Genomic DNA, 12,004 nt, shown 5'->3' with positions numbered 1-12,004 from the left:
AAGGTAGGCCAAAGCCAACATGGTTTCCTGACAGGAAAATCCTGCCTGACAAACCTACTGCAATTCTTTGAGGAAATTACAAGCAGGGTAGACAAAGGAGATGTAGTAGATGTGGTGTACTTGGATTTTCAGAAGGCCTTTGACAAGGTGCCGCACATGAGGCTGCTTAGCACGATAAGAGCCCATGGAATTACAGGGAAGTTACTAGAGTGGGTAGAGCATTGACTGGTCAGCAGAAAGCAGAGAGTGGTGTTACAAATGAGGAGCAACTCTGATGGGCAGAAGGGTGCAAAGTCGCCCCCCTTTTTTGAGAATCGCAAAATCGCTATTATTTCGGGTCTGATGCCAAGGAAATGAGAGAGATAAACAGCTCATGTCAGTTAATGAGAGAGAGACAACGCAGGGATACACAAAAGTGGAATGTCTCCTCATACCAAAAGCGGAACGGAACCACTGATTACTGCTATTGTCTTTTGGAGAAGGAATTGTGTATTGAGTACTGTTCTATTCATTGAAACCCCTCAGGGGGCAACCAGAGTGGTCTGGTTGATGGATTGCATCATCCCAACCTAATTGACACCTGAGACCCTGTGAGTGGGGATAAAAGTAAGGTCTGGGGAACACCCCTCAGATGCACCAGGAGAGATGCTACGAGACCGGTGGGGGCTTGTGTGTGTGTCCACCCTTGCCTGGGTGATGAGTCCTCCATGGAACGGTCTAGCTAAAGGACGGAGGGGTCATATGTGAATGGCCACAACAACAACGCATCGACGGATCAAGATCGTAAAAGAAAAGTCGGCAAGTCAATAGCTGTTACTGCTTTCTCTCTCTCTCTCTCTCTCTCTCTCTCTCTCTCTCTCTCTCTCTCTCTCTCTCCCCCTCTCCAACAATTGCAACACAGCGACAAACAACTACCGCAGCCTGCATGAACTGAACTGAGCTTTATATTTCCATCGGACAATTCATTATTCCCTAGACAACGATAGAGCTTATTTCTTATTGATTGTTATTATACCTGCACTTTTAGGTTTAGTATTGATGACGTATATTATCTGTATATTTGCATTGATATTATTTTTGTGTATTTTTACTAATAAATCCTGTTAAAAATAGTATTATCAGACTTCAACGGATACTCCTATCTTTGCTGGTAAGATACCCAGTTACTGGGTTCGTAACAGCAGGAATAAAGGGATCCTATTCTGGTTGGCTGCCTGTTACCAGTGGAGTTCCACAGGGGTTGGTGTTGGGACCGTTGCTTTTTACAATGTTCGTCGATGATTTGGACTATGGGATTAATGGATTTTTGTGGCTAGATTTGCCAGTGATACAAGGATAGGTGGAGGAGTGGCTAGTGCTGAGGAAACAGAGAGCCTGCAGAGAGACTAAGTTTAGGGGCATGGGCATAGAAGTGGCAAATGAAATACAATGTTGGAAAGTGTATGGTCATGTACTTTGGTGGAAGAAATAAATGGGCTGACTATTATTTAGATGGGGAGAGAATTCAAAATGCAGAGATGCAAAAGAACTTCGGAGTCCTTGTGCAAGGTACCCTAAAGGTTAACCTCCAGGTTGAGTCGGTTGTGAAGAAGGTGAATGCAACGTTGGCATTTATTTCTAGAGCTATAGAATATAAGAGCAGGGATGTGATGTTGAGGCTCTATAAGGCATTCGTGATACCACACTTGGAATGTTGTGTCCATTTTTGGGCTCCTTATTTTTGAAAGGATATACTGACATTGCAGAGGGTTCAGAGAAGATTCACAAGAATTATTCCAGGAATGAAAGGGTTACCATATGAGGAACGTCTGGCAGCTCATGGGCTGTATTCCCTGGAGTTCAGAAGAATGAGGGTGAAATCTCATAGAAACATTCCGAATGTTAAAAGGCCTGAACAGATTAGATATGGCAAAGTTATTTCCCATGGTAGGGGAGTCTAGGACAAATGGGCACGACTTTAGGATTGAAGGACTTTCATTTAGAGCTGAGATGCAGAGAAATTACTTTAGTCAGAGGGTGGTAAATCTGTGGAATTTGTTGCCACGAGTGGCTGTGGAGGCCAAGTCATTGGGTGTATTTAAGGCAGAGATAGCTAGGTTCTTGATTAACCAGGGCATCAAAGGGTATAGGGAGAAGGCAGGGAAGTGGGGATGACTGGAAGAATTAGATCAGCCCATGATTGAATGGCGGAGCAGACTCGATAGGCCGAATGGCCCACTTCTGTTCCTATGTTCTTATGATAGTGGTGGGTGATGGAGGAAAGATTTTATGTTTACCAATCTGTCCAGCTGACTCAACATTTCATAGTTTGGAGAATGCAAAGAGCAATAATTTGGATTGCAATTTAATAGGCATGTGAAATAAAAAAGCAGTTCAAAGAATCATTTAATTTTAAATATTAAACCAGTACATATTAGTAACATTAAATCTGTTGTTCCTTTACAAAATGGTCTATTAAAGTTATCATATATCTTACCATGTAAAATGATATTTAAAAGTGGATAGTTATGATTTGGATTTTATTACTTTTAGCTTTCAAACACATGTATTTGTGTAATTGTGTGAGTAGTTTGGTTTAAGTAACTGGTACTGAAAGACTGATAATACTGTTTACTTTGTTTCAGGGTGGTTTTTCACACTATGGTGAAGTGAACAATGACTACATTATGATAAAAGGCTGTGTAATGGGAACAAAAAAACGTGTGCTTACACTCAGAAAGGTACAATTTGTGCATGTTCTGGGCAGTACAATGTACTGGGGAATTTTGTTTTCCTATCTATGGCATGTTTGGATAATGAGTGCCAGATATAACAACATAGAATTTTCCTCAGATTATCTTCATGCATCAACTGTTAAGATAACTCTTGACAGGTGGAAACAGTGGTGTTGAGTTGGATCACATGTGATTCAGGTCCTGATGCTTGGGTCACACACACTGCAGTTGCCTCAAGGAAGGGGAACTGATGATTACAATTGGGAATTAATCACATGCCTGGCAAGCAATAGACAAGATTTTATGAAAGTGAAGGAGAATTGGAATGGGTAGTGGTCAGTGTATTTCAGAGAGTGTGGAAGATTGTTGTGGGGTAGAGTTAGGATGCCAGTCATGAGAAGTGGTCTGGGGAGGCAGGTCACATGGGTGGCTGGTGTATTTAATATGGAGGTAGGAGGAGCACCTGAAATCAACAATTACATAATAAGGTAAATAAAAGAGCAAAGGTCCAGTGATAGTCTCCAGCAATCCACTTAAGAGCAATCACTATGACTGGCTGGATTATCCTTGGCACATGGCACTGTCATGCTGGATCACATTTTATGAAGAAGACATTAATCAAGCATAAAGTGGTCCATTTAGAGATGTAAAGGGAATAACATGAATGGGTATCTTTACATGAGCCATTAGGAATGTAACATGTTGGTAGATTCCTATCGTAGAATGACTGGACCAATTGTCTTATTGGATTTTTTGGAACCCAAAAATGCAACATAGTTCATTTTCAAAGAAAGTGTCTAATATAGCATGAGGTTGGTGCGGAAGCAGTGAAAGAGCAACGTATATATTTCTTATAGATCTTTATAAGAACTGGGTAAATGTCTCCAGTAGTTACCTGGGTGGAAGTCTATGTGATATGAGAATGAATAATTTCATTTAGAGGTACAACACGTAATAGGCCCCTCTGGCCCAATGAACCCACCCTGCCCAGTTACCCCCATGTGACCAATTAACCTACTAACCTGTCTTTGGAATGTGGAAGGAAACACACATAGTCATGGAGAGAACATGCAAATTCCTTACAGACGGCAGTGGGAGTTGAACCCGGGTTACTGGGGCTGTAATAGCATTACACTAACCACTACACTACTATTCCACCCCCAAAAACACTGCAAGAAGCTAGTCCTTCGTATATCTTTGCCATTTCACATTCCAAATGATCTCCTGGATCAACTATTTATCAATGTAACTCTGTAAACTGCAAAGTGCTTAAAATGATTCTGTTTTTGCAGTCCCTTCTTGTCCACACAAAACGATGTCACTTGGACACAGTGGAGCTCAAGTTCATTGACACAACTTCAAAGTTTGGCTATGGACATTTTCAGACACCTGAAGAGAAAAGAGCTTTTATGGTAAGTTTGCTTCAATGTCCTGTAACATGCTTCAGATTCACTGAGGTGATTTTGACATTGTGTGACAGTGCAAAATGGAAGATGATGAATTGGCAGCCTATTTTAGATCATATAATTCCATTGATGTTATTGGAAATAGTAATAGAGAGAAGTTTGGAACAGCTTACAATCTGCAATGACATCCTCAAAAGGTAAAAACTACTCCAAGGTATATGACTACAGGTGTGTTGGGTGTAAAAGAGTTTATTAGTGAGTTGTGCCAGAGTTTGAGATCTTGTGGAAACATAGAACATAGAAAACCTACAGCACAATACAGGCCCTTCGGCCCACAAAGTCGTGCCAAACATGTCCCTACCTTAGAAAATACTAGGCCTACCTATAGCCCTCCATTTTTCTAAGCTTTATATACCTATCTAAAAGTCTCTTAAAAGACCCTATTGTATCCGCCTCCACCACCATTGCCAGCAGCCCATTCCACGCACTCAACACTCTCTGAGTAAAAAACTTACCCCTGACATCTCCTCTGTACCTACTCCCCAGCACCTTAAACCTGTGTCCTCTTGTGGCAACCGTTTCAGCCCTGGGAAAAAGCCTCTGACTATCCACATAATCAATGCCTCTCATCATCTTATACACCTCTATCAGGCCATCTCTCATCCTCTGCCACTCCAAGGAGAAAAGGCTGAGTTCACTCAACCTATTCTCATAAAGCATGCTCCCCAATCCAGGCAACATCCTTGTAAATCTCCTCTGCACCCTTTCTATGGCTTCCACATCCTTCCTGTAGTGAGGCAACCAGAACTGAGCACAGTACTCCAAGTGGGGTCTGACCAGGGTCCTATATAGCTGCAACATTACCTCTCGGCTCCTAAATTCAATTCCACAATTGATGAAGGCCAATACTCTGTATGCCTTCTTAACCACAGAGTCAACCTGCGCAGCTGCTTTGAGCATCCTATGGACTCTGACCCCAAGATCCCTCTGATCCTCCACACTGCCAAGAGTCTTACCATTAATACTATATTCTGCCATCATATTTGACCTACCAAAATGAACCACTTCACACTTATCTGGGTTGAACTCCATCTGCCACTTCTCAGCCCAGTTTTGCATCCTATCAATGTCCCGCTGTAATCTCTGACAGCCCACCACACTATCCACAATACCTCCAACCTTTGTGACACCAGCAAACTTACTAACCCATCCCTCCACTTCCTGATCCAGGTCATTTATAAAAATCATGAAGAGTAAGGGTCCCAGAACAGATCCCTGAGGCACTCCACTGGTGACAGACCTCCATGCAGAATACGACAGGTCTACAACCACTCTTTGCCTTCTGTGGGCAAGCCAGTTCTGGATCCACAAAGCAACGTCCCCTTGGATCCCATGCCTCCTTTGTTACAAGGTGGGGGCAAGGATGCTCGAGGAGAACCCAAAAGCAGGACACAAACTCGTCTTTCTTAGGTTTAATAAAATCGAATTTATTACTCTCTACACGGAGAACTGGAAAAGGGCAAAGAGGAACATGAACCTTGGACTTGGAGACCAGGAGGAAAGCGGACCTTGGACTTGAAGGCTGGGAACTTGGATTGTCGCTGCCAGGACTTGGACACTGGGAACTTGGATTGTTGCGGCCAGGACTTGGTACTTTGGACTTGGATCGCCACAGCCAGAACGTGGACACTTGGATCGCCACAGCTGGGACTCTTCTTCTTCAAAAGACAGACACAGACACAGGACGTGAACACCGAGCCCAGACTCCACCTTCAGGTCAGGCATCGAGTCGGGACTCTTCTTCTTCAAAGGACAGACACAGACACAGGACGTGAACACCGGACCCAAGTTAGTTTCAAGCTGCGAGAGCTCTTAACTCACCCCTGACAGTTTGACCTTACCCAGACCCACTCTGGCAAGGGAAGTCGGATTGCTGGTACTCCGCTGCGGGATAGGACCTGGCTTGCTTCCGCAAGAAACGTAGCTGGCTCCAGCTGGATGACTCTGGCTTGTAGTAGTGATGGTAACTTTGCCAATGCTCCTTAACACTCTCGTCCCGAGCGGCTAAAGCCAGGGGCTTATAAACTGCCGGTTCAGTCGCGAGTAGATTACCTTAATGGCCAAACTCAAGGGACACGTGAAACAGGAAATTAGAAGAGAACAAGGAGTCAATGGTCCAGATCATAACGCAACCTAACTAAATTTAAAGGGGAACTGATCCGGACCATGACAGCCTTACTTTCTCAATAGGCCTTGCATGGGGTACCTTATCAAATGCCTTGGTGAAATCCATATGCACTACATCTACTGCTCTTCCTTCATTAATCTGTTTAGTCATATCCTCAAAAAATTCAATCAGGCTCATAAGGCACGACCTGCCCTTGACAAAGCCATGCTGACTATTCCTAATCATATTATACATCTCCAAATATTCATAAATCCTGCCTCTCAGGATCTTCTTCATCAACTTACCAACCACTGAGGTAAGACTCATTGGTCTATAATTTCCTGGGATATCTCTACTCCCTTTCTTGAATAAAGGAACAATATCCGCAACCCTCCAATCCTCCGGAACCTCTCCCGTCCCCATTGATGATGCCAAGATCATCGCCAGAGGCTCAGCAATCTCCTCCCTTGACTCCCACAGAAGCCTGGGGTACATCTCATCTGGTCCCGGCGACTTATCCAACTCGATGCTTTCCAAAAGCTCCAGCACATCCTCTTTCTTAATATCTACAAGCTCAAGCTTTTCAGTCTGCTGCAAGTCATCACTACAATCGCCAAGATCCTTTTCCATAGTGAATACTGAAGTAAAGTATTCATTAAGAACCTCTGCTGTTTCCTCCCGTTCCATACACACTTTCCCACTGTCACACTTGATAGATCCTATTCTTTCATGCCTTATCTTCTTGCTCTTCACATACTTGTAGAATGCTTAGGGGTTTTCCTTAATCCTGTCCCCCAAAGCCTTCTCATGGCCCCTTTTGGCTCTCCTAATTTCCTGCTTAAGCTCCTTCCTATTAGCCTTATAATCTTCCAGATCTCTAACATTACCTAGCTCTCTGAACCTTTTGTAAGCTTTTCTTTTCTTCTTGACTAGATTTATTACAGCCTTTGTACACCACGGTTCCTGTACCCTACCATAACTTCCCTGTCTCATTGGCACGTACCTATGCAGAACCCCACACAAATATCCCCTAAACACTTGCCACATTTCTTCCGTACTTTTCCCTGAGAACATCTGTACCCAATTTAAGATTCCAGTTTCCTGCCTGATAGCCTCGTAATTCCCCTTACTCCAATTAAACACTTTTCTAACTTTACACACAAAATGCTGGTGGAACACAGCAGGCCAGACAGCATCTATAGGAGAAGCACTGTCGAAGTTTCCAGCCAAGACCCTTCGTCAGGACTAACTGAAAGGAAAGATACTAAGAGATTTGAAAGTAGGAGGGGGAGGGGGAAATGCGAAATGATAGGAGAAGACCAGCGGGGGTGGGATGAAGCTAAGAGCTGGAAAGATGATTGGCAAAAGTGATACAGAGCTGGAGAAGGGAAAAGATCATGGGACGGGAGGCCTCGGGAGAAAGAAAGCGGGGGGAACACCAGAAGGAGATGGAGAACAGGCAGAGTGATGGGCAGAGAGAGAGAGAGAGAAAAAAAGCAACTAAATATGTCAGGGATGGGGTAAGAAGGGGAGGAGGGGCATTAACAGAAGTTAGAGAAGTCAATGTTCATACCATCAGGTTGGAGGCTACCCAGTCGGTATATAAGGTGTTGTTCCTCCAACCTGAGTGTGGCTTCATCTTGACAGTAGAGGAGGCCATGGATAGACATATCAGAATGGGAATGGGACGTGGAATTGAAATGTGTGGCCACTGGGAGATCCTGCTTTCTCTGGTGGACAGAGCGTAGGTGTTCAGCGAAACGGTCTCCCAGTCTGAGTCGGGTCTCACCAATATATAAAAGGCCACACCGGGAGCACCGGACGCAGTATACCACACCAGCCGACTCACAGGTGAAGTGTCACCTCACCTGGAAGGACTGTCTGGGGCCCTGAATGGTGGTGAGGGAGGAAGTGTAAGGGCAGGTGTAGCACTTGTCCGCTTACAAGGGTAAGTGCCAGGAGGGAGATCAGTGGGAAGGGATGGGGGGGACGAGTGGACAAGGGAGTCGCGTAGGGAGCGATCCCTGCGGAAAGCAGAAAGTGGGGGGGAGGGAAAGATGTGCTTGGTAGTGGGATCCTGTTGGAGGTGGCGGAAGTTACGGAGAATTGGACCTGGAGGCTGGTGGGGTGGTAGGTGAGGACAAGGGGAACCCTATCCCGAGTGGGGTGGTGGGCGGATGGGATGAGGGCAAATGTGCGGGAAATGGGAGAGATGCGTTTGAGAGCAGAGTTGATGGTGGAAGAAGGGAAGCCCCTTTGTTAAAAAAGGAAGACATCTATAGCTGGAAATTCAAGCAAAACACACAAAATGCTGGTGGAACACAGCAGGCCAGGCAGCAATAGCTGTTTACTTTTCTAACTTGTCTGTTCCTATCTCTCTCCAATGCTATGGTAAAGGAGATAGAATTATGATCATTATCTCCAAAATGCTCTCCCACTGAGAGATCTGACCCCTTGCCCAGGTTCATTTCCCAATACCAAATCAAGTACAGTGTCTCCTCTTGTAGGCTTATCTACATACTGTGTCAAGAAACCTTCCTGAACACACCTAACAAACTCCACCCCATCCAAACCCCTTGGTCTAGGGAGACGCTAATCGATATTTGGGAGATTAAAATCTCCCATCGTGACAACTCTGTTATTATTACACCTTTCCAGGATCTGTTTCCCTATCTGCTCCTCGATATCCCCATTACTATTGGGCGACCTATAAGACAGACAGACAGACATACTTTATTGATCCCGAGGGAAATTGGGAAATTGGGAAAAAAAGCGTCCAGTAAAGTTATTGACCCTTTCCTGTTCCTAACCTCCACCCACAGAGACCCCATAGACAATCCCTCCATGACGTTCACCTTTTCTGCAGCCGTGACACTATCTCCGATCAACAGAGCCATGCCCCCACCTCTTTTGCCTCCCTCCCTGTCCTTTCTGAAACATCAAAACCCAGCACTTGAAGTAACCAATCCTGTCCCTGAGCCATCCAAGTAATGGCCACCACATCATAGCTCCAAGTACTGATCCACGCTCTAAGCTCATCTGCTTTGTTCACAACACTCCTCGTGTTAAAATAGACGCATCTTAAACCTTCAGTCTGAGCGCATCCCTTCTCTATCACCTGTCTATCCTCCCTCTCGCACTGTCTACAAGCTTTCTCTATTTGTGAGCCAACCTCCTCTTGCCCAGTCTCTTCAGTTCGGTTCCCAACCCCCAACAATTCTAGTTAAACTCTCCCCAGTAACCTTAGCAAACCTCCCCGTCAGGATATTGGTGCCCCTGGGATTCAAGTGCAAACCGTCCTTTTTGCACAGGTCACACCTGTCCCAGAAGAGGACCCAATGATCCAGAAATCTGAATCCCTGCCCCCTGCTCCAATCCCTCAGCCACGCATTTATCCTCCACCTCATTCTATTCCTATTTTCACTGTCACATTGCACAGGCAGTAATCCGGAGGTTCCTACCTTTGCGGTCCTGCTTCTCAACTTCCTTCCTAACTCCCTGTAGTCTTTTTTCAGGACCTCTTCCCTTTTCCTACCTATGTCTTTGGTACCAATATGTACCATGACCTCTGGCTGTTCTCCCTCCCACCGCAGGATATCTTGGACATGATCTGAAACAGTGTAGAGAGGAAAGAAAAGTAAAAATCAAATGGGTGTCAATAAGGAACTGCATTACATACAGTACATTTTTATTATGTATGACTAATTCAGTAATCTTATTGAAATTGTTCAGTTCCCCCAGGCTAAGCTATGCCAGGAACTCTGTTATATAAGTGTTACCTGTCCCGTGAGTTTGTCGTGAGCATGATGTAATTGTCTCGTGATATTGGTATGATGTAATTGTCTTGTGATATTGGTATGATGTAATTGTCTCGTGATATTGGTATGATGTAATTGTCTTGTGATAGTGGGGTGATGTGATGTCACATGACGGCATGTCCTGCTGGTACAAAAGGGGAGACAATAATTTGTTGTGTAGTTGTTTTGTTGGGAGTCACAGTCGGTGGTTATATAAGCATAGGAGGAGAGAGAGTGAAGTAATACCAGCTTCGTGCGAACCCAAAGAATTGGGTAGAAATCAATGGCATTCTGTGTGTATCAAAGTGATTGACATGAAGTGTGGCACATACTTTTGGTTAACCCCTGCAAGGTCTCAGTTGTGTGTTGACCACCTCAGGCGAAAGGTCAGTTACTTTGAGAAATCTTATTCTTTGGGATCTTCGGCAAAGGCATTTATTGGCTGGGATCTGTGTCAGCAGTTTCGTCTTTTCTTCAAGGTTTGGCTGATCGCTGGTTCGGGAAGTCTCTCCTCTCAATTATTTCATAAATCACTTGGACTTCTTAAACTACCACTTTAAGACTGTGTTTGAATAAGCTCTGTTAAGAATTATCTCTAAGTTCGGCTGTTTGATAACTATAGACACGTAACACTGTTAACTTCCATTTAAGTTAGTCGTTTGTTTACTTTTTGATGTTTTTGAGTAGAGGTTAATACATCTCGTTGTTTATTTGTAAAAACACGACTCAGTTTCACATCTATTGCTGCTGGTTGCATAACATAAGAAAGAACATATTATCTATTCCAAATTTTAAAACATTGAAACCATGTTATGCATGCTTAATCATAGGATTGATGATACATTTTTGCTCTAACAGAAACCAATCAGACACAGATTGTTTTACATTCTGTTATTATTTCCATTATTCAGGGCCCACTCAAGAAAGAACGAGTACAAGCAAAGGCCAGCATCCCGACTGAATCTTGATAGGACTGATAGGAAGCATCACATCTGGCAATGGATTGGCGTTAAAGATAATAAAGAGAAAGGCCATGCTCAGTACTTTTGTCGTCTTGTCTGTATTACTCATATAACAACAACAGCTGCACTTTCACATAAACTGCACAAAATTAAACCTTATTCAGGAAGTAGAATCAGTACTGAAATACCAATGTATCGGCTATTTTTACTTCAAAGTTCAAAGTAACTTTATTCTCAAAGTACGTAAATGTCACCATATACAATTCTGAGATTCATTTTCAGGATGGACCAACACTCGAAGTGCAAAAGACAGCAAACTGCAAATACAGAAAGAAACAAAAAGAAACAACAATAACAATAAATAAATATCGTGAACCTGAGATGATGAGTCCGTGAAAGTGAATCCATACCTTGTGGGAATAGTTCAGTGATGGATTAAGTGAAATTCAAAGTTCAAAGTAAATTTATTATCAAAATACTTATATGTCACCATTTACAAACCTGAGATTTATTTTCTGTGGGCTTACTCAATAAATAAATAGAATAATAGCCATAACAGAATCGATGAAAGACTGCACCAACTTGGGCATTCATCCAGTGTGCAAAAGACAACAAACCACAAATACAAAAATAAATAAATAATATTAAACAAATAAATAATAAGTATTGAGACAATGAGCTGAAGAGTCCTCAAAAGTGAGTCTTTTGGTTGTAGGAACATTTCAATGTGGGGCAAGTGAACTTATCCCCGCTGGTTCAAGAGCCAGATGGTTGACGGGTCCTGAGGCTCTGGGACCACCTTCCTGTTGGCAAAAGTGAGAAGACAGCGTGGCCTTGGTGGTGGGGATCCTTGGTGATAGATGCTAATTTCCTGCAACAGTGGTCCGTGTAGGTGTGCTCAATAGTGGGCTCTTTACCTGTGGTGGACTGGGCCTCATCCGCTACTTTTTGTAAGCTC

At 43.6% G+C, this 12,004-nt stretch overlaps 1 protein-coding gene across 1 annotated transcript in view; it reads left to right on the top strand.

Moving 5' to 3' along the window:
• Positions 1-11,127, top strand: part of LOC140735539 (large ribosomal subunit protein uL3-like) — a 34,666-nt gene extending 23,539 nt beyond the window's left edge. Inside the window, exons 8-10 of the mRNA XM_073060726.1 lie at positions 2,625-2,720; positions 4,007-4,126; positions 10,996-11,127. Coding sequence (XP_072916827.1) covers positions 2,625-2,720; positions 4,007-4,126; positions 10,996-11,052 — 273 coding nt within the window. The 3' untranslated portion in view covers positions 11,053-11,127. The remainder of the gene's footprint in view (positions 1-2,624; positions 2,721-4,006; positions 4,127-10,995) is intronic.
• Positions 11,128-12,004: the final 877 nt, after the last annotated feature.

This window comes from Hemitrygon akajei, chromosome 11, assembly GCF_048418815.1.
Source record: "Hemitrygon akajei chromosome 11, sHemAka1.3, whole genome shotgun sequence".
In the NCBI taxonomy this organism is placed as follows: domain Eukaryota; kingdom Metazoa; phylum Chordata; class Chondrichthyes; order Myliobatiformes; family Dasyatidae; genus Hemitrygon; species Hemitrygon akajei.
The sequence above is the reverse complement of the archived record's forward strand: the minus strand, read 5'-3'. Positions and strand labels throughout refer to the sequence as shown.